At 40.5% G+C, this 22,904-nt stretch overlaps 1 protein-coding gene across 1 annotated transcript; it reads right to left on the bottom strand.

Annotated features, from left to right (window-relative positions):
- Window positions 1-1,254: 1,254 nt before the first annotated feature.
- On the bottom strand, window positions 1,255-12,035 carry LOC121859918 (dentin sialophosphoprotein-like). Its single transcript, XM_042356878.1, has 9 exons — window positions 11,892-12,035; window positions 10,221-10,338; window positions 9,764-9,877; window positions 9,052-9,188; window positions 7,131-7,260; window positions 6,810-6,932; window positions 6,112-6,222; window positions 4,692-4,809; window positions 1,255-4,212 (listed from the first exon to the last, which is right to left on the bottom strand). The coding sequence occupies exons 1-9, from the start codon at window positions 12,024-12,026 to the stop codon at window positions 2,088-2,090; spliced, it is 3,111 nt and encodes a 1,036-aa protein (XP_042212812.1). The 5' UTR covers window positions 12,027-12,035; the 3' UTR covers window positions 1,255-2,087.
- Between the last annotated feature and the right edge of the window lie 10,869 nt (window positions 12,036-22,904).

Genomic DNA, 22,904 nt, shown 5'->3' on the forward strand with positions numbered 1-22,904 from the left:
GTGTATATCACTTAATTTTTTTTTTCGACACAAGAGATACAATTTTTAATTGACTTACTATAAGACCTGGGACAAAGATTTTTCTTTTTTAATACCAAATGTATAAAAGTAATGTACTGCCAAGTCTGTATTTATCATCTCTCTTAACACTTACAAGCACAGGTCATATACAGCGACTTATTTTATTCACCAACTCACTCATTATGATCGAGGAGATGTGTTAACGTCGGCATGATACATCGTCACATCTTTAAACATCAAACAGTTTTTTCCTTCCCAGCTATACGAGGAGAAGCTCGATACACCTCCAACACTTCATTACCAAGACAGTTCAATCGAGGGAAGTTCCTAGGTGTAGTAGTAGCTATAGCGCAGGAGGTGGGCGCCTCGAACTGGTTAACTACGTTACCGATAAGGGCAAATGGCTTCAGTCTTAATAAACAAGAATTTACAGATGCCATTGCTCTAAGGTAGAAGGTTTGCCCTCCCAATGCGTGTGTGGCTCTTCCTATGATGGCGATCACGCCATGGTGTGCAAGAAGGGGGGGGCTTCATATGCATGAGGCATGACGAGGTAAGGGATCTCACAGCAAATATGTTGAAGGAAATCTGCCGGGACGTCATGGTAGAACCGACCCTCCTTCCACTGGATGGTGAGATCTTCCAACACAGGACTTCAAACACATCTAACAAAGCCCGTGTGGACGTCAGTGCTCGAGGATTCTGGACGCGGGGACAGCGAGCTTTCTTCGACATCAGGATTTTTGATTCCATGGCCGCATGTCACCGTAACCTAGCTCTCGATGCTGCACATAGGAGGAACGAGAACGACAAGATAAGGGCATATGGGGAGAGAATCCAAAACGTTGATCAAGGCAGCTTCACTCCTCTAGTGTTCACAACCTCTGGTGGGATGGGACCAAGTGCAAGATGTTTCTACGCCAGACTCGCGGAGTTGATCTCCGAACAGAAGCAGCAGCCCAGAAGTTATGTTACAGCCTGGATGAGATGTCGACTGTCTTTCTCTCTCCTTCGGTCGGCTTTGCTCTGCCTCAGGGGAACGAGAGCTTCTGCCCCAACTCCGACAACTGCTGCAGATATTGACTATGAGGCAACAGTCACTGAATGCCGCATAGATCTGCGGCTCAACTAATTTAACACAGATAGGATAGCTTCTTATGTATTAGGATATTTAATATTAAGGTAATTAAATGGTGGCGAAGGTGTGGCTATTGGGGGAGGCTGGAGGCCACGTTAAAAAAAAAAAGTAGTAGTAGCAGTAGTGTCAGTAGTAGTAACACATTGAGGGGATGTGTTCAGGTGACATTCATCTAACACCACTGACAGTTTTTCATTTCACATTTAACTAGAGCTCGTCGTGATACTTCCAACAGTTGTTATTCACAAAGTTCAGTTGAGTTGTGTTCTTGTCTGGAGTTTTCGGGCATGAGTATCTCGAGGGAAGAGATGAAGACATTTTATATAGTCACAACACTTCTTCCACCTGACAAACACAACACTGTTACTAACATTTTTTGTCTGAGATGAACAGCACATTATGATGTTCTGATTAGACTCGGGTCACTAATAGGGACATTACAGCGGGATGTAATATTATGCTCTCGACGGACTTTCTGTACTCTGAAGAGTTCCATTTGTTTTGTCCCCTGCATAATGTACCAACAGGTTTGTCATCTTATTTATTGACAGCATTAATAAAACATCCCCAAACTCACCCTAAAATTCTCTCCCAATTCGACTTCACAGAACAAACACGCCTTCGTTCCCAACACTCGACTTTTCCTTACAAAACCACTGTTTGCGACCATTACTGCTTGCATCTATATCATCTGTATATCAATAGAGTAAACTAGATAATAAACATTGTATTATTTTCTGTGTTATGATACGACCCTGAAGTCAACAGGTAGTGTAGTGAGCACACAGACCAGCTGATTCTACTCACTCATCTTACCCTGCCACACATAACACCTCCGTTCCCTGCAGGCCAGGAGACTTGATCCACGGCTATAAGACTCCCATGTGAGATGAGAATTAATTGTGTGAAAGTGAAGTTACCTCAAACATTACACATTGTGAAGAAGGAAAACGAGGATGAGAGAGATAAGAGACAGTGAGCATCTCTCAGCTGAGGAGACGTTGTTCCCTTGTAGGTAACTGTGACTGCCATCATACTTCCTTGACCTTTCATCCATACTTTTTTCTCTTTTTTCAGCTTCACCTTCCGATGTGCTGCTGTTACTCTTTGCTTTTTTTTCTTTCGCAAGTTTATCATCATTCACAATGCTGACAATCTCGTATTCGTAAGTGTTGCCGTCCATACCGTGGATGATGTACTGGGGGATGTTGCTCTCGTTCATCTCAGAGTGAACTGCAATCAAGATGGTCAGGTTGTGGCCCATGTCCTTCCAGTTGTCGGGCTCAGTGGTGAGGGTGGAGGATATGGTCATGGATTCGACAACAACGGTACTTGCATCTGTCACTGTTGAGGTTGTTTCCGTGCTTGATGCCAAATGTTCAGCTTCCGTTGGTAGATGCACTTCTGTCGTAGTTGGCTCTGTGGCGTTAACTGATACCGGGTTTTCATGACTTGTGGGCGAGATGGTGGTGGTGAGAGTTAGTGTTGTTTCATCGACGGCATTAGGAGTCGATTCCATCAAAGTTGCTTCTGTACTGAGAAGTGTGACGACTTCCTCAGCCTCGGTCACATTCAGACTCACCGTTTCACTGGAGGCGTCAGGTGCTATTAGTTCTGGTGCGTGACTGGCTGTTGTTAGTTCATCACTACTGTAGGCTGGTGTAGAGGTCTCGATGGTCTTGTTCTCTGACTGAATGTTACTTTCTGAGGAACTTGGATCAGCAGCAACAGTAACGGTGAAAGATTTGTCTGCTTTATCACTGTCATCTTCAAGACTGGCAGACCCCGTGTCCAACAATTCATCAGTACTGTTAGATTCTGAGCGTGGGCGAACCAGGTTGGTTGAGTTAACGATTTCTTTACTGCTGTCATATTCCTCTGAGGACGAGGCATTATAATCATCAGAAGAGTCATCAGTAATATTGTCAGTAGTCAAATAAGGTATAGTGGAGTTAAAATCATAATCATCTGGTGTATCCAAGACAAATGTTGTGTTGTCAGTGGCTGTCCCATTGGCTAAGTTGTGAGAAATGAACAGTAGATTGGTGTCAAGAGGTTGAGTATCATCTAAGCTATTATCAAATTCCTCAATACTTGAAAAATCGACTTCATTCTCAACTGGGTGTGGATAAGCGGTCTCCTCCACCACTACTTCAATACTGACGTCAACACCTTCCTGTATTGTGTTGTCTTCTCTCTCACCTTCAGGTTTGTCATCGAGGACCTCATCTACGTCTGTAACATTTGGGTGACTTATATCGATCTTCTTCATTACCCTTAAAGAATTATCTTCTGTTGTCGTTGATGAATATGGAGTCGAAGATTCAGATACTTGGATTTCATTCACAAGGGAGTTACTAGAATCTGATTCCTGATTTGTAACGTTGAGTGTTGTCCTTGTGTGAGTCTCTTGTGTTGGTGGGATGTCTAGTGTTAAGCTGTTGTTGTTGATATCGTCGGTCACCGTATTGTGTGAGGGAGTGACGCAGTTTCCATGTTGGTCCTCCTTACACTTACGTTCTTCATTATTGTCACCGTCGTCGTCATCATCATAATAATCTCTGGTCATTATGTATTCATCAATTATGTCACCATAGTCATCATCATCATAATCTCTGGTCATTATGTCTTCATCTTCATCAACTAAGTCATTATCGTCGGGAGCGTGTATGTGATTGTCATCTCTGGTACGTTCCACACAAGCATAGAGCATCTCGTCTTCTCCTTTCTCACAGTCGTCAACACCATTACAAACGTATACACGATGGATACATTCTCCACTGTCACACCGGAATTCCTCATCTGTGCAATTGGCTTTCTGGATCGGGCGTCCTTTCTCACACTCAACGGGTTGTTTATCCATCTTAGTGACTCGTAAGTCCTTCATGGAGGCGAAAGCGGCACAGAAGGTGAGATCCTCATCCTCTGAAGAGGGACAGTCAGGAACACCGTCACACAGTCGCTGGTGCTCCACACATTGGCCACCCTCCAGGCACCTCAACTCTCCAGGACCACAAGTCAGGAAACCACACACAGCTCCTGACTCGTCCCACCTGGAAAACAGAAAAAAATTCGTCGAAGGTAACATTTACTTCTTAAGAGAGTCTGTTTAAATATCCTCGAAAGGTTAAAGTTTTGTTTAAGAGTATAATGTTATTCTCATTATGAAGAAAAAAAAACACCACTATTCTCACAAAAAAAGGCATCACAGTGTGTACAGAAACAACAAACTGAACATTCTTCAAGAAAAACTGGTCATATTTGACGAGAAAAATCCTGAGACAATAGACTGCTTCCATAATTATGTAATTGAATTCTTAACTAGTTTGAACATGACAACTTCAAGGGACTTTTCCAATAGGCTGGATGACCAACCATTACCAATGACTGAAACTATTGCCCCAGCTACACTTTTGAAGATTGGTCCCATAAGACACAAACCCAGGAAACGCCGGCTACCCCCAGCTTATAAATAAATAAACAAAAACAAATACAAATAAATATTGTTGGGAATCTCCAGCTGACGACCTACCCGTCAGGACAGTGGCTGACACCATCGCAGGTGGCGTTCTGCGAGACGCAGGGGCCTCCCTTGGGGCACTTCAGCTCCCCAGGGTCGCACTGTGTACACATGTACTCGTCGTCTCCCTCTGCAAACAACCGTGTTATGGAGTTTGTTACATAAGGATCATAATTCAGTGGCATAACTATTACCTATTCTAAAAATAATTAGCATTCCGTATATGTGTAATAACTAATAAATTATATTAAATCTTAATGTTTCCTCATAATAACGTCCACTCAGAAACACTTAACAACTTAGCACTAAACACCTAGCAACTTAAGCATAACAACAAATATCTTATCTTTACAAATCTGTTTTAAACGTCTCACTCATTACAGGTCACTCTGGGTAAAATAAGTCCACTTAAGCCAGCGCCTCGCCTCAGTAGCGTAAAGGATCACTAACCATCAACTTGACGTTCATTGACGGATATCCTTCACTTCTTGTGCACCCTTCACCTCGTCCTCCTATTTCCTTCTTGACCTTCTCCTCTCCCTCTGAATTATCACCTCTTTATCAGTCCTTTACTTACCATTCTCTCTATCTGTGTTTCCTTTAACTTCCGTTCATTATCCCCATCTCTGAATATCTCCTCTTTCTCTCTTCTTTTCAACTCTCACAATTCTTTTTTCTGACACGAGTCGCTCTGGCAAGCTCCTTTACAGACATTTACAAACTTTTGCTCTGAATCCCCTACTATAGTTGTCTTATTTGCATACTGATTACGATACTGGAATCTCTCCCCAATGTTCCCGCCAACCCACGCGGGAGAACAACACTAGACTTTGTCCTCCTGGGAAACTTTTTACACTCTTTCCGACAAACACTCGATTGACTCTTTTTCATTTATTTCTCATAGTTTCAGTAATTCTCTCATCGGTGAACGACATTTAGCTGTGTGTGTGTGTGTGTGTGTGTGTGTGTGTGTCCCTTCTTGGGATCATTCCATCATGACATATGGTATAATGACACTTGTGTTGTCATACCATAGAGGAGTGGTATGGGTCTGTGTGTGTTGGATGCTACCACTAAGTTAAGTCCCTCTCTCAGATGATGTTGTGTTTGGGGTTTACGACTATCAACGTCACCCGCCACCAGTGAGCAGTTCAACACATCACAAACAGTGTGATTTTTATAACTAAACGAGAGAATTTATTCGTAACATTTGTTCCTACACAACATATTGTAACTAGAATGTCAATATTAGTACACAAGCGTCAAAAAACGACACAGGACTCAGAATAAGCTATAGGTAAAGGCTGGTTGAGTCCTTGACGTCAGAATTGACTAAACAAAGGCAATGCAGTTTTACAACAATAACACTTCAGCAAGACTACAGCAGGTAAAGCAATTTAGAGAGACACAGAGAGGTCAGGATGGGACAAACCTTTACAGTCGCGGTGACCGTCACAGCGCCAGGCAACTGAGATGCACATCTCGTCCCAACACTTAAAACCTTCACAGTTGGTGGAGTCACAGCCAACCTCGTCCGCTCCATCTGTATTCAAAACAACACATTACTTATGTGTAATAATGCTTAAGACATCATAAGACTAATTACTAAAGAAATTACACTAAAAATGATAAAAGTGATAATAGTCAATAAAATCATAGTAATAATAATATTAATAATAATATATATATATTTTAGTTTTTAGGTCTTTTTTTACGCCCATTATATAGGGACGGCTACCCCTGCCACCTTCCCAGTGACTCCTAGCCGGCTTTTTGGTGTCACTTGTGTCAGAACTCTCGTTAGTGATCCTGGGTAACCTCTGTTGACCACTCTGTGTTCTTCAGGTGCCCAGCTGACCACGTCAAATTCCCTTTTCTAAATCACACACACACACACACACACACACACACACACACACACACAAAACTGATATATACTTAGAGCTTAATACCCCATCCACCTGAATATCCACCTAAATAACTGAAATCACGTGGTCATCCACCTAACTGCCCACTTAATCACCTGGTCATCCACCCGACTATTCACTTAATACATGGCCATCCACCTGACTCTTCAATTAATCACCACACACATATATAATTACCTCAATTACCTGGTCAGCCTCCTACCTGGACAGTCGGGAGCTCCGTCACAGATCCAGTAAGGGGAGACGCATCGCTCAGAGCCCGGGCACCTCACCTGCAGCCCGGAGTAACACTCGGATACGCCATCAGTCGTCAACCCTCCACCCTCTGCAAGTTAAGTCAATATCGAATCATTTACATTTAGGTTATTAAGTTCATATGACTCTAACTATCACTTACCGGCAATACTATATCACTGTAGACATCACTGTAAACATCACTTAGCTATCATTATCATTACTATCTCACTGAAACCATCACTGCAATCATCACTATTGTCTCATTGTAACCATCACTGTAACTCACCCACGTGGAGGGCTCCGGCGTCGAGAGAGAAGGAGAGGGAGGTGCCGGGCTCGTCGTCAGCTGAGAGAGCCTCGAGCGTCGCCTTGTACACTGTGTCAAGCTTCAGGCCTCCTACAGCTGCCTCGCACCCCTGTAGTGTGTGGGGAGCGGTTGGAGGTGGGAGGAGAGGGAGAAGTGGTGGTTGTTAAGTGTTGGAAGGGGAGGGGGTGATGGTAGGATAGAGGGAGGGGGGATAGTTGGGGTTGGAGAGAAGAGAAGGATGAGACAAGACGATTAAATGATAAAGTCACAAGGAAGTATAAGGAAGAAAGAAAGGAGGAAGGAAATGAACAGTGAAGGAAGAAGAGCAATGATGAAACAAAAGGGGAACAGGAGACATGGGAAAGGTAGATACAAAACAGGAAAAGGTTCAAAGAGAAAAAAATGAACGTAAAAGATTTATACATCAATAACTTAAGTACACGTTGGAACACCACACCATAACACTGGTTGATGTCGACACAGGTGGTCAGGCAGGGAATTATAAAGGTCTCATACTCTACATTTTCTTATATGATAGACAGACTACGTAAAATATTGTTACATTCTAGATTTATGTTTTCCCCTTACGATACCATCACCACGGAATAATTGCTTTGTTTGTAGTGTATATGTTTATAATACTGTCATTACATTGCGAGTTACTGGGATATTACAGTAGGTTTTAGGTATGCTTCCCTTCATTAGTGTGTTTACAGGGGCTCGTCATATACAGTAAACATTCCACAAATCATTACATTGAAATATTAGTGTTCCTGTTATTTTACTTTGATTCCATAGTATGTTTACTATTGCGAGTTTCCTTCTGTCGAATTTAAACAATCAGAGGGCTGCCACACTGCAGAAAACCTAACGAGCCCCTGTAAACGCACTAGTGAAGGGGACTGTCCATATCCGTTCCTATATGAATTAAGACACCACCTTTATGTTCTTGTCACCACCTGTGAATTAGTGTACCTGTACTTTATATAACCTATATATGTATTTATTTGTAGTAATATTTCGGAATAAATTTTGAGAAACAGTCGCGGCAGAGCTTGCAAGTACGACTTTTACCATAACATAGTGTGGCCAGATGCCAGATCCTCCCAAAAGTCTTGGGTCACTGTAACTCTCGACAAATTATACCATAACCTTCACACCTAATGCACAGTCTTGGATATTCTGTTAATCTAGTATGAGGTATATTGTCTCCTACACCCACTTGAACTTAAGGATATTCTCTTAATCTTTCTCAGGATGTAGTGTCTTGTGCACACTTACACCTGGATATATCCTGGTAGTGTACGGCGCCTCTCGTGTCTAGAACGTGTTTAATATTCACCTTCGTAAACGATAAATTTTCAAAAGTAGAATCAAACAAGATTCCTAAAATTTCAAATATCAGAATTTTCGTGACTCGGTATTTCGCCTTTTGTGTTTCGATTTTCAGTGTTTTGTATTTCGATTCGTGTAGATAAAGATCCCGTAGTGAATTGGTTAGATCATACACAGCCTCCATGTGATTTGCAAGTGTGTGCACCCTTCTTCTGGCCACCTACACTAGTACAGTAGGTGAATTGACTTACATCTAATGTTCTCATGATATACCCAGTAAAATGCGTGATAAGCTATACCGAGCGTAAATCCTTAACTTTGTTACTAAATCTTGTTTAAGTATTTGTGTTCCCTACATGTACAGTACCTGGTGTAGTGTATAATGTTTGACTTATCGCGAGATACACCTAGCACATGGTTGGATGACCAAAAATTTGTGTAAACCCTTGTTTGCTGTGCTCATCCTGTATAAGGCTTTATATTTGTCACTATTCGTATGTGTGTGTGTGTGTGTGTGTGTGTGTGTGTGTGTGACTTAGCACAACATGTGGGGCGGGTGACCCACCTTATCCTTGCTGTAGATGGAGGTAATGACCTCTCTCACCAGCTGATTGTGGTCCCACACCTGCAGGCGGTACCCCAGAGGCCTCACAGCTGGCTCTGGGGGGTCAGTCGGCTTGGAGGAGGGGGGCGTAAACCCACCTGCAGAACAACCCCAATTAACTTAGGTGCCGGAGAGGACAGGTATGTAATAAAGCTACAAACAATAATATGAGCGAATCACCTTAAATTAACAACACTGGAATAAAGAATTGTGAACAACTTTTCAAGATATAATATAAATGAACAGAAAAAAGATGATATAGAATCTATGGTTGATGGAGATTTTGAGTGTGTGTGTGTGTGTGTGTGTGTGTGTGTGTGTGTGTCAATAACAAAACAATTACAATTATATAAAATAGTAAAAAAATACTATTAGTTCTTGAAAAACCCATAAATTCTTAAGATAAATTAAATATATGAACAAGTAGATAATATGTAAATGAAGTTCAATATAACTACACCTTAATTATTACTTATGGAATCTATCTCTTGTCCTCCACACTCACTTCCACACAGTAAAAATAACATAACATTGTATCCTTAGTATTATCACTTGCCCACAGAGTCATCATCCCTTTAAACATTTTAGTATACTACTCCGTGACCCCTGAGAGCAATTAACCCAGCCTAGAGAAGTCTTAACTATGAGGAGTCTTACCTATGAGGAGTCTTACCTGTGAGGAAGGGGGTGGGTGACCAGCGTAGCCTGACGGACACGCTGATAGAGGTCAGGTCAGCGACAGTGCTGAGGCTTCTCCCATACGTCGCCTTCTGACCCAGACCAAGACCTGACCCACAGACACGCCCATATTAGTTCACTGTCTTTTGATTATTATTATTATTATTATTATTATTATTATTATTACTGTTATCATTCTTATTTATTATATTATTATCATTATTGTTATTATTCTTACTGATTATTCCTCTTATCATTTATTCCCTAAGAGAATCGGAGATCAACATTTACTCAGTACGAGGATATTAAGGTCACAAAGAACCCATTTTGGAGCCATTTTGGATTTCAACCTCACTGTGGGATAATGGCGCGCCGATAAGGTGAGGTTTTACGTCGTGTCTAAAACACTGTATAAACGCCGTGGAAGTCAACCTTTATACCACCACCTTTACCTGTGAGAAGGGTGGGGGAGGCGATAGTGAAGTTGAGTAGGTTGTAGGGCCAGTGATGTTGTCCCACTAATGCTATCAGCCGTCCATTGTACGTCATGTTGCTCGCCAGACCCTCAAACTGCAACACAAGTATGAGATGTAATGCGCAGAAGATGTGTGTTTACTGATGTTGCAGATGGTGTATAATAGTTACTATAGAAAGACAAACAGCAAAAATATTATAGAGAGAGATGAGTTGCGGATCTTAAATTTCTTTTTAGTCTTACATTATATAAAGGATATTTGAATTCTGAAAAGGTGTACAATGTTTGCAGGAGGTGATGTGGATGTCAGAGGTGTTGATATAGTGTCATTTTGAGATATATTCATTAACATTGTTATTGTATCATCACATGGAAAGTCATCTACTGAAATGACATATATAAATAGTTGTACTGATATTATAAAACACAAACTCTGGCTTAGTAGGAGGGAGTCATATAATAATTGTTTCATTTTGTATATTCTCCATCATTCACAAAACATAAAGAACGAGTGTGAAGATATAACTTTAACTGAGGCAACACAACACAACACAACACAACACAACACAACACAACATTTCAAAACTGTATCAACTGATTAACTGTACTCAATCATCCTCTCTGTTTCACACAAGTATATTTTCTCTCACACATTCTGATATTATTCAATACATAAAGCTCATCAACATCAATGAATAATATTACCTGAATATTTATTGGACATTAAACTTAACTTTGACATATATAAGAAGACTAACATTATTCACTCCATGAAATTGATTTACTATTGGTAATTTTTTTCTAAACATACATACACATTAATGGAATATAAATTAAATATTCTCCCTAAGTTAAATATGGCTATTACGTTTTTTTCAATACCAATTTAGATTATTTTACAAAACATGAAAATATAATAAAAATAAGAAATAGTAATCAGAGTTCTGGGAAAAAGAATGAAATTTAACTCCTTGTGTACGAGTTTTCTCCCTGTGCTGAGTACGTCTGGCGATAATTAAATACAATATTAAAACTAGCGTCCCTGATAGTAATGGGATTAAACCAAACAAAACTAAAACAAATTTACTCTATTTAAAAACAGTTGAGATAATTTTTAGCATTAGAGTTGGCCAGTGACGGGAATTTAGACTTAATTTCGGCATTAAATCTGTATTTCCTCGGCACGTAACGAGGAAAGTTTGGAGCAGCTTCATTAGGGCGAGTTAGTACAGGCTAGTATACTTCTTTCTTGTGTCGAGTTAGGTAGTTAAGCCAGAGTTTATACACTAATGTTTTTTTTTGTATTGTATTGTACGTGTTCTCCTGACTGACTGACTCTTGGTGAAGGAGTCTGTGTCAGCTCTTACTTACTTATTAATCATTAGTGTCAGCTCTTATTAACTAGCTTGGTAGTAACTGTTGGCTATTAGTGTAAGTTCCCACTAAGACACCTGACGCTAGAACAATAGTTTGAGCTTTCACTAAGACACTGGTTAATGAGGGCTGTCGCCAACTACACCTCATTGTTAAGACAGAAACGCCACCATCTGTCAGGGTGTGTGGTTTACGATACATTTTGGACAGAAGGTGAGGCTCCTGTTTGTCTGTCTTTCTCAGTCTGTCTGTCTGTCTGTATCTTCAGACTCACCTGGTGTTGGAGCGTAGAGGAGTGGTATATGGTGGTGGTGGAGATGGGTGAGTGGTGGTGAGGGAGAGTGAGGGAGAGGCTGTAGGCTGTCACTGCCCCATTGATGGAGAGAGAGAACCTAGATGGCCACTCCATCCCCAACGACGCATCTGTGAGGGAGAGAGAAATAGGTTAAGGTTAGATTAGGTTAAATTAGGTGCGGGTGCGGGTGAAGGGAGGAGGGAAGGGGGGTTAACACCTGGTGGGCGTGAAGCACAACAAGCTATGATAGACACGCCCATCATCTCTCGGTGGGGGGTGGGTGGGGGGAGGAGAATAATTTGCCATTTACCTTAAACTTAACCTGATTGGGGCGAAACTTATGACAAACATCACTACTGTCGTCTTGTTTGTTTACTTTCTTATGGGATACTTACTAGCGTTTTTATATAGACGCATATTATGTAAACTTGATGGTTCAGTTAAGAAAAAATCAAATTTGTTCTCAAGAAAATAAGGTTTGAATTTTTTTTACATACGAAGCGCGCGGGTGGTCTTGTCAAGGTATAGGCTGACTAGGTTAGATTAGGTGAGGTAAGATTAGATTAGATTAGATTAGATTAGGTTAGAATAGGTTAGGTTAGGTTAGGTTAGGTTAGTTTCCTCTTAGAAAATATATAAAAACAATTAAGATTCCCTTTTCGTGATATTTTTCTAACACCGGCCATGTTGATGACTCAGGGTGTGGTAGTGTGAGTGTCCCTCCCTCTCTAACTCTCTCAGGACTGATGACCTGATACTACAGTCACTTGCCCTATATTTAGTTGTGTTATATATTTATGTGTGTGTGTGTGTGTGTGTGTGTGTGTGTGTGTAAATTGAAAGTGTCATTTATACATATTAAACTATGACAGCATCATCATCATCATCAATCATCATTTTTTCTGTCTTTTCCTATCTCGTGGTATCAGGCCTTGGATCTCTTTCCCTTATCCCCCTTAACTGTCGTGTTCCTCGTCCTACATGGCCGACCCGACTCCTCTTCCCAAGCCCTTATAATAAATATCTCTTGGTTTAATCTGAGATATCTCCTACTGGCTCTTAGATCTTGTCTCTATAAGCTGTGTCAAGAGAAAATCTCCTTATGTATAAATGTATCTGTAAATCATGACACATTATTATTGTTTCCCTGTGTAAATTAGCACATTCAGAGCAGCATATCACACACACACACACACACACACACACACACACACACACACACTAAAAAAAAACAAAAAACACTTTCATCTTAGAGTCAAACACACCCTCAAATGTCGGCAAATACACAGTGTATAATTTACTTCTGTTTACTTGAACACGAAACTGTAATCGACGGTCTTGGAACTTTAGTCACAAGAACTGCCGCGTCGAGAGAAAACTTTGCCTCCGTATTTATTTATCAGATTGCATTTGATTCCTTGGGTTGTACAGGGAGAAACTAGGGAGAGAAGAAAGGGAAGAACTAGGGAGAAAGGACAGGGAGAAACCAGGGAGAGAAAGAGAAACTAGGCATGGAATAAGACACGCACGCACACACACACACACACACACACACACCGCAAAAAAACACAACTGGAAGTCAACTAGAGAACCACAACCGGTTTCAGAATTAACATGTCCTACGTTGTCATGATTTCGTGGATAAAAAAAAAACTGTTAATCCAGAAAATGTATGAAGGTTGTCCGAATGACTGAGTCACTAAAATGAATTTGCATGTTTGAGTCTGCGTAGTTTACATATATACATCCCGAATAGTTGGTTATAGGAGAGAGAGAGAGAGAAAGAGAGAGGGGGGGGAGGTAAAGGGAGAGAGAAAATAGAGTAGAAAAAGGTGAGGGGTCTGAGAGAGGGAGAGAAAATAGAAGGGGAGAGAGAGAGAGAGAGAATGAGGAGGAAACGAGAAACAGAGGATAATGAAGTAAGAGAGCGAGGAAAAAGAGAATAGAGTAAGAGAAGACTAAAGACTGCATGAAGAATGAGAGCAAATTTTGGCAACTGAAAACGTATAGATCAATAATCAAAGAAACTCGAGCAGAGACATACAGACAGACAGACAGACAGACAGACAGACAGACGCTCATCCAATATAAAACCGTCTAAGAAATTCTCACATTGTAATTTCATTCTTTAATCTACTGGAAGTGTTCAAATCTTTTATTTTTTAGTTTTGGTTCCGTCTGACAGCTTTATGAATACCAATCTTGGCTCCCTCACTGAGTTCCATGTAGAGAGAGAATCTTCGACGAGCTCGGTGTGTCAAGCCTGCTCTGATGTTAGCTTCAGTCATCCGAGTTATTTTTATTTTGTGTGACTAAATCCAAACTCGTATAGGCAGCTCGGTCGATTCACCTTTTGATCGCCTCTTATTCTCTATTTACAGGTACTTCACATGTCGCCAGGTACGGTGCTGATCGTAATTAACACCAAGGGAATAAATAGCGAGTCAGAGTGACGGCCAGAAAGCAATCTAAACTTCCTACCGTCACTTGGAATCCAACACACGTACTTGGCGGCGATCAAAATTTACCTTCAAGAATTCAAGGAGATTTTCTGGACACAATTTGATACCCCCTCTCGCTCGTTGTTCGGCCGCGCACCAGAAGCTCATAGAGAGTTTGACTAACTTTATAATACCTTACCTAGACATTGGACTCTTATACCCGCATTACGAAGCACTAAAATCTACTCAATACCTTCGAGGACAGAGTCAGCAGGTTATTGGTAAATATCAACGAAAGAGACTTACTTAAAGCACATATAACAGTCAGGTAAGTCTTCTGAACGACGGAGAGTAAGAGCCTTAGCGGGATACAAGCGCAACTCTCAAAGTTTGGCTTGATTCTACATCCAGTCATACACCAGGGCCTACACCTACACCAATATGGCCTATAGCAAACCTGTAGCACCAATCACGTCATATATATAGTGATAAAACTACTGCGACGTTATGGCTTGGAGACACGTGTTACCACAAGGGGTGTAAGGACACATCTCCGTAAGTGTACCATCAAACACGGCAGATCACTCAGCCTCCTACTACCCTCCCCCCCTCCCCGCCAACTTTCCATCCATCAATTTCTAAAACAATTGGAAACAAACACTCATTTTTCACTATTCCATCTACTGTACCAACTTATTACACACACACACACACACACACACACACACACACAGCAAGACATATCCAGTTAACCTCTACTTAATTCACTTCTAGTTAATTAGTTTTCTTTATCTCTCGTACCTTTTATCCATCTTTCTCAAAACCTATTTCCTTCTATTTCCCGTCCCGTATTCCCAAAGAGAATTACTAAGGTCGGTAAGTAAACTCGCCTGGGAATCCATAATTGAAGTAAGTTATTAAGGTCTTACTTGTAAGGTAATATGATGAATGCTTAAAGAAAGGTGTATTATGAGAGAGAGAGAGAGAGAGAGAGAGAGAGAGAGAGAGAGGTTAAGCCATCGTACTCATGGTGAATTTACTCAATGGGTAGAGTCATATTACTCAGGAGAATGACATATTGTACTCAAGGAATAAAAAAAAAAGGTTTCCCACGATCATTATACGAAGTGAATGTTTCTCCTTCACGTGGGACTGTTATTGTGGGGTTATTTTTAGACGCTGTTGTTCATATACTTTTAACGTCATTGACACAAGTATGAACATTCTAACATCTGTAGCTAAGGAGAACATTCAACCTAGGAATCTTTGGAAAGAACGTAGGCGTTGTAGTCAGAAGTGATTTCCCCGAAGACAACCTCCTTACTGCTCAATATGCCATCAATCCTCGTTACCGCAGGAGGAGGAGGGGGGGAAGGGAGAAGGAGGAGGAGGAGGAGGAGGAGGAGGAGGAGGAGGAGGAGGAGGGGAGGAGGAGGAGGAGGAGGAGGAGGAGGGGGGAGGAGGAGGGAGGGGAGAGGAGGAGGAGGAGGAGGAGGAGGAGGAGAGAAGGAGGAGGATGGGAGAAGAGGAGAACGGAAGAGGTGTGGAGGTGAGAATGTGATAGGGAATCAAGGATTTTTTTTTTTACCTCCCTGGAGTCTTTGATACGTGTGGAAATAAGACTAGATGCTTCCGCCTGTAAACAACTTTTCCTGATACAACTTTGTGGGTTATTTCAAAAACTTTATTCCAATTTTCTACACATTTAGAAAAAGGTGCACGTCTGTTTTTTCGTCAGATTTCTCAAAGTTCCTAAAATTTGACAGAAAAAGTCAATTATTTTTTTTTTCTTTTGTTTTGTGTCTTTAGGCGAGATTATGTTTCTATTAATGGCTCTTGTTTCTTTTTCTCTCTCATTTTTATTTAGTTTTTTATTCATTTCTTTCTCTTCTCTTCTTCTTTATTATCCTCATATCCTTCTCTTCTACTGACATTTCTACTCCTCCTCCACAAGTTGTTAGGCGAACTTGCATTACCTAGATTCTTGTTCTTTTTATAATTTTCTTCTCTTTCTCTTCCTCTCTTTTTCACTTAATTATTATCATATTCTTCTTCTTCTTCTTTCCCTTTCTGCCCCTTACGATCGTTTTCGTCTTCATCGTTTTACATTGATTTCCTTCCGTTATTATATTCTTTTTTTCCGATTTACTGATGTATTTTATATTTCCAGTCTTCTACGTCTCTTCCTTCCCCCTAATCCCTTCTGGCTACCTGGGTAAAAGCCAATGTTGCTGAGTCATGCTGACGAAGCAACTTTCCCACTTGGCTTACACGGAACACAACGACAGTATCAAAAACAAAAGTTCGGTGCTTCTATTTGTTTCCAGACAATACTATAAAGAGAGAGAGAAAAAAAAAGATACGATAATGGTTTTCGCTGCTAAAGTTGAAATTTATTTTAATGACGAGGATCGTATCGTTTCTCCCATACTGTCATGTGAGTTTGTTTCACCTCGGTCGAGCACGGCTGTAAGGAGGAGAGCACAGCCACCGCCACAACACCCCTGTGATTAGCCGACGATGCTAGAGTCAGCATTGTGTTAGGGTCTGCTGTGAGATTTAACTCGAATCTTAAAGTTGGTGATATTGAACTTTTTCTGTGTTTTTTTTTTACTAATACTTATACTAAAATAGTTTATTAAGCCAGAAAAGGTACAGATATACGAGTAGAAAGAACAATAAAAATGTTCTTATTCAATCATGCCCTTCAGTTAATTCAAGCATACTCGGGTTAGTGTTGTTACAATATTAATACTGCTCTTCTCGACTCCAAATCATCCCTCTCCTTCCTTCCTTCCTTCTCTCTCCCTCTCTTCCTCCCTCCCTCCCGACCAGCTGGTTGTGTTCCCCCTGTGGTCTTTTTTATTAAATTTCAACATGTTTTTCGACTTTCCACGTCTTCAGGGGCAGGGAAGCACAGTGTGAACTGGCAGGTGTTTATAAATCTTACTGAATAATCACTTTCCTCGAGTAGTTTTTTTCCCCGAACTTAAAAGATTGTCTGTTTTAACTCGATAATTTAACTAAGTGAGATAAAGAAAAAGAAAGACGTTGTTTGTTTATTTGTTATTTTTAACTATTCTAATTAAAGATATTTAAGTAAAAAAAAAAGTCATTTTTTAATTTTCATGTTTTTAAGTATAATAATTAGTATTATAAAGTAAAACAAGAAGTGAGATATCTTTAATTTTAAGCTTTTCATGTATAAAAGACTGATAGTTAAAAAAATAGTAATTTCTGGTATTAACTAAACAAAAAATCTAAAAGATTAATTTGTTTAGTTTCATATATAGAAGAAGAATGTCTTAAATAATACGTATTAGCGAATTAGAGTAGAAAAACCGCTGTAAGTATTTAATAAAAACTCCATGAAGAATAAAATAGCGAATATCACAATTAATTTCACTCAAGAGACAATAATTAACGAGAGAAAACAAAACAAAATAAAAGAGATTAACGACAAAGAGGTTCATTTGACAAGTATCGTGAGACAAAAAAAATAGTAAACAAAAGATGAAATGAAAAACAAAAGCGAAAACTACATAAATAAATTCCATTAGACATAAAATAACATCGGAACAAACAAACAAAAAATGACAGAGTAATAAATAATAAAAATAAAATTCACGAATCATAAAATAGAGAATAAAAGAGACATAAACGTAAAGAGAGTCATAAGATGCCTCAAAATACCTCGTGAGACATAAAAAAGCAAACCTCAGCTTAGCTCAGACGTAATCACTAATGACCCTAATCAGCTGGTGGTTCCGAAATATCTCAAAATATTTAGCCAGAGTTACCAGCCTAATTGCTTTATATTTTCCGTTATATTTACGAGAATTATAACTGTTGTATTTTCATCATAAAGTCGGTGTGTGTGTGTGTGTGTGTGTGTGTGTGTGTGTGTGTGTGTGTGTGTTACTAATGTTGCTGATTTGAGTTGAATTAAAAGAGGATTTTTTTACATAGGTATTGTAAAGTTAATGCACAGATTCTTGAAGTTAGTGAAACACACACACACACACACACACACACACACACACACACACGTAATCTGACCCTGAAGAAGGATCCAATTGAGACTTGTTGACGTCATCACTTGGGTCAACAATAATACCGACAATAAGATGTTTCTAACCTGACCTGACCTGACCTGACCTGACCTCCTATGAGTGCCATAAACCCTTGGAGGTGACCACTGGCGAATGACATTTATTTCTCCATTTGATCTTAGTTTTGTCTTCGTATTAAGTTAGTATTTGTTGATGTTTGAAGTAAAGGTAGAGAGTAATAGGAAGAGGAGTAGAAGGGATGGTGAAGTAGGAGAAGGAGAGAGAAGAGAGGAAAAGTATGGAAGAGAACAAAACAGATAGAAGAGGATAGGGAGAAAATTAGGGGGAAAAGGAGGAAGTGAAGAGGGTGGGTAAAGAGAGAGGAGGGTATAGATGAGAGAGAGAAGAAGAGGATAGGTGAAAAGGGAGGAGAGGTGGGAAGAAATAAAAGAGGGGTAGATGAAGAGGGAGAGTGGTAGTAACTCTAGACAGGAGCTGCCATGCACAGGCCAACCGACCTATTGCAGACTCCTTATTTTCTTATGTTCTTATGTTCTAAGAGAAGAAAACAGGGGATAGAAGATGGGGAGGAAAAGAGAGAAATTTGAGAAGAGGGAGAGAGGAGAGGGAGAGAGGAAGGAAGAGGGGGAGGAGGTTTTACGAGGTAAGGCAGGGATTGAGAGAGAAAGGTCGACACTCATTGCCCTGGGAGTCATAACCCCTCCCTCCCTCCTTCCCTACCCACCCTCTCCTCCCTCCTCCTTAACGACTATATTACCTCATTCAACATCCTGTCCGTCACCACCCAAGAATATTGACTTGTTTTTTGTCTTTCTAGAAATTGATGAACACACACACACACGCACACACACACACGCACACACACACACAGTCTCTTTCCTATTGAGATTATCACGTATTATTTACTCTCTCTAAAAACTTTTCACATTATCTTCCTCTCTTGATGCCTTACAACTCTCCCTTCTCTGTCTGGGGCAACAACTCTCTCACTAATGACCTTACCATATATTTCCCCCTCATATACTTAACAAACTTATTTCTTTTCATAACTATTGCATTTATTTATCTGATAATCTCTTCCTCTAACCTTTATCTACCTGTGTTGTCCATTTTTATACCATTCTCTTTATTCTTCTTCTAATATTTGTATGTCTCTTTTCATTTATCACTGATATTTATTTACTATTTTTCTCTTCTCTTTGAATAACATCACCAAATTCTCATCCCTACGATTCTCTCTCTCTCTCTCTCTCTCTCTCTCCATCCTGTTTCTTACATCCCTTAACACGTGTTCCCTCTCCATATATATTTCCCAATTCACTCATTTACGTTTTTCACCTCTTCGTTACTCCGTGATTCAGTTTGTCAATCACAGTTTCATTTAGAGACATAACCACTCCTAGGTATCTGAAGCAGTCATCATCTTTCTCCAACCATTCTACCCCCAAATCAAGTTAATGCTCATTTTTTTTTCTTCCTACTTGCTTTATTTTATTGCAAGCAACATTCTCCTAGCAAACATTCTCCTTAACTCATTCACTAACAACATTCTCCTAGCAAACATTCTCCTTAACTCATTCACTAACAACGTTCTCCTAACAAATTTCCTCTAAACTCATTCACTAACAACATTCTCCTAGCAAACATTCTCCTTAACTCATTCACTAACAACATTCTCCTAGCAAACAATTTTCTAAACTAAATCATGAACATTGGTAACTTGTTTCCTGGTTACCCAATAGAGTAATACCATCTTCAAACATATACTGCATACACGCACGTAATCTTGTCCTAACAGAACTCAAAAGAATAAAATACTGTGAGCTATCAAATAAATTACTGTGAGCTATCAAATAAATTACTGTGAGCTATAAACTAACAAACTGTAAGACATAGTGATGAAATATGAGCCATAAAATAATAAAACATGAGGGACACTAATGGACAACGATATACTGTGAGCTATAAAGTAACAAAAATGAGCTATAAAATGACACACGGTGAGACATAGAAAAATGAAATATGAGCCATAAACTAAATGAACATAAGGCACAATAAGAACCATTGCGAGCCATAAAATAGAACCCCATGAACCAAGAAATAGAACCCGGTGAGCTATAAAAAGAATAAATCTTATACTTCTGAACATTTTCCCAGAGTGTATTCTAATGCAGTCATCCTTCCATCTGCTGAGACATAGACAACGGCTCTTGACCTTTTAAAAGAACTTAATTGTAACTTAATATTACAACTCCTGTGATAGTTTGCCTCTTAGCTCTATTATAAAGTTTTCCCGTCAACCATTAAACAAAAATTACAGAAATAAATAAAATGTGTGAAATAACATTTGTAAATGATAAGAAGTTTTAAGGTAATGATGATATTGCGAACTGAATTTATGACAATGTAAATGAGAGAATAGATGATTAATTATAAGTCTAAGAGTCAACTGTGTGGGTGACGGAGACGGGGAGGGGTAGTGTTGAGGGGGTAGTGGGGGGTGGGGTGAGGTAGTGTGTGGTACTGTGAGGCAGTGTGTGTGATGGGGTGGGGCAGTGTAGTAAGAGGTGGGGCAGTGTGGGGTGGGTAGAAGTTTAGGATGGTGTGGGACAGAGTGATGGGTGGGGGTGTGGTGGGGCAGAGATGGGGGTGGGGCAGTGGGGAAGTAAGTGGGCAGTGTGTAGGATAGGGTAGAGCTAGAGTGGGTGGGCAGAGTGTGATGGGTGGGGCAGTGTGTAGGATGAGGTGGGGCAGAGTGTGATGGGGTGGGGCAGAGTGTGATGGGGTGAGGCAGTAGGGTGGGGCTTCATCCCTATGTGACGCCAGCCCGTCCTCCGCCTAGCAACCGTAGCTACCACACAATTTCTTCCCTCTACCACACCTCACACCCGCTACCACCACCCTCATCACCACCACCACTGTCACCACTGCTAATACTACTGTTACGACACTACTACTACTACTACTACTACTACTACTACTACTACTACTACTACTACTACCACCGGACACACGGAAATACAATTATGTTAAACTCATCTCTTCTATCACATCTTCCTTCAACACAATACGACAGAAATAGTAAGAAATTATTAAAAAAATTAAATAAAAATACAATAAAATAAAAATGATTCCCCGCCTTTGACCTTTGACTTATGTGGGTGTATAGTGAGTCTGTCTGTCTGTCTGTCTGTGAACTAAGTCTTTTCAGAGACCTCTCAGTAGATGGTCTTGAAACTCTACACCAGGTATTCTGAACGTGATAAAATATATAGCTGAAGAAGGCTTTTAGTGTACCGGGATATTCAAATTAACTTAAAATGCATATTAAAAAAAAAAGGCTTCGAAGTTTCAGAATACAGTTAAGTTAAATGTTGTGCTATGATAAATTTTTCTTTTCATTGAGCATTTTACAGTATCAACTTAACGGATGCTACACACACACACACACACACACACACGCACACACACACACGGGAGACGAGAGACGCAAAATACAGACATGCAGTTGTTCTCATGCAGTAGCACAGCGGAGGGAAACTTGTGTAGTTTCGGTCGAGCGTCCGAAAAGGAAGCGACAACAAGGGGAAAATAATGTCTATTATCGAGTGGTGCGAGGGTGGGGGAGGGGAGAGGGGGAGTCTTGGGAGAGCGGGTCAACAAAGGGAGTAAAGAAGGGGAATGGGAGAGAGGAAGGGAAGGAGGAAAGGGGAGAAGTTCTATAAGACGCCACGATTGATGTTATGAGTCACCGTTACCTGAGACAGAGGCTGTGACGATGGGGTAGAGAGAGAGAGAGAGAGAGAGAGAGAGAGAGAGAGAGAGAGAGAGGCGGAAGAGGCCCAGCACTGCCCGCATCCCTCTCCCACGGTTTTCAGGACCGGACACACTCACACAGGGTCAGTACTCCAAGCCTTCCCACTCATCACCATCCTCGAGTACCTCCCTCCACTCAGATTTGATGACCCTCGACCTCTCGACCTCCCGGAACAACAGAGTCATGTATCCGTGTGAGATTTAAATTTTTTGTCTGGATGTGATATAACGAGATTTTTTTTTTTTAAAGGACGGATTAGATAGATTTGTTTACATGCGATTTCTATTGTTTTAATACTGTGAAGTGGATGAAATTTTACGACGACGAAGCGGTGTCTTCTGTCTGTCTGTCTGTCTGTAAAAGCCTTGATGTCTGTGAACTTGTCTTTGGGTATGTCTGTATGCCTACCTGTACTCAGAGATTGATTCATAGTACCAACATTTCATTTTTCTTCACCAAACTCAACAACCACCAGAAAAACACCCCGGTTGATGGTCTTCGTAGAGATGCTTGGTGGGATTCCGTTCCTCGTAAGGCATAAAATTCGACAGCGTTGTCAGCAGTATGGTAATGGCAGTAAAATTTCTTGCTCATATCTTACTGAAGACGGGGAAGACCTTGAAGACGTATAACCAGGGCTGTGGAGTCGGAGTCGGAGTCG

This window comes from Homarus americanus, unplaced genomic scaffold (genome assembly GCF_018991925.1).
Source record: "Homarus americanus isolate GMGI-L3 unplaced genomic scaffold, GMGI_Hamer_2.0 scaffold5198, whole genome shotgun sequence".
NCBI classification, from domain to species: Eukaryota; Metazoa; Arthropoda; class Malacostraca; order Decapoda; family Nephropidae; genus Homarus; species Homarus americanus.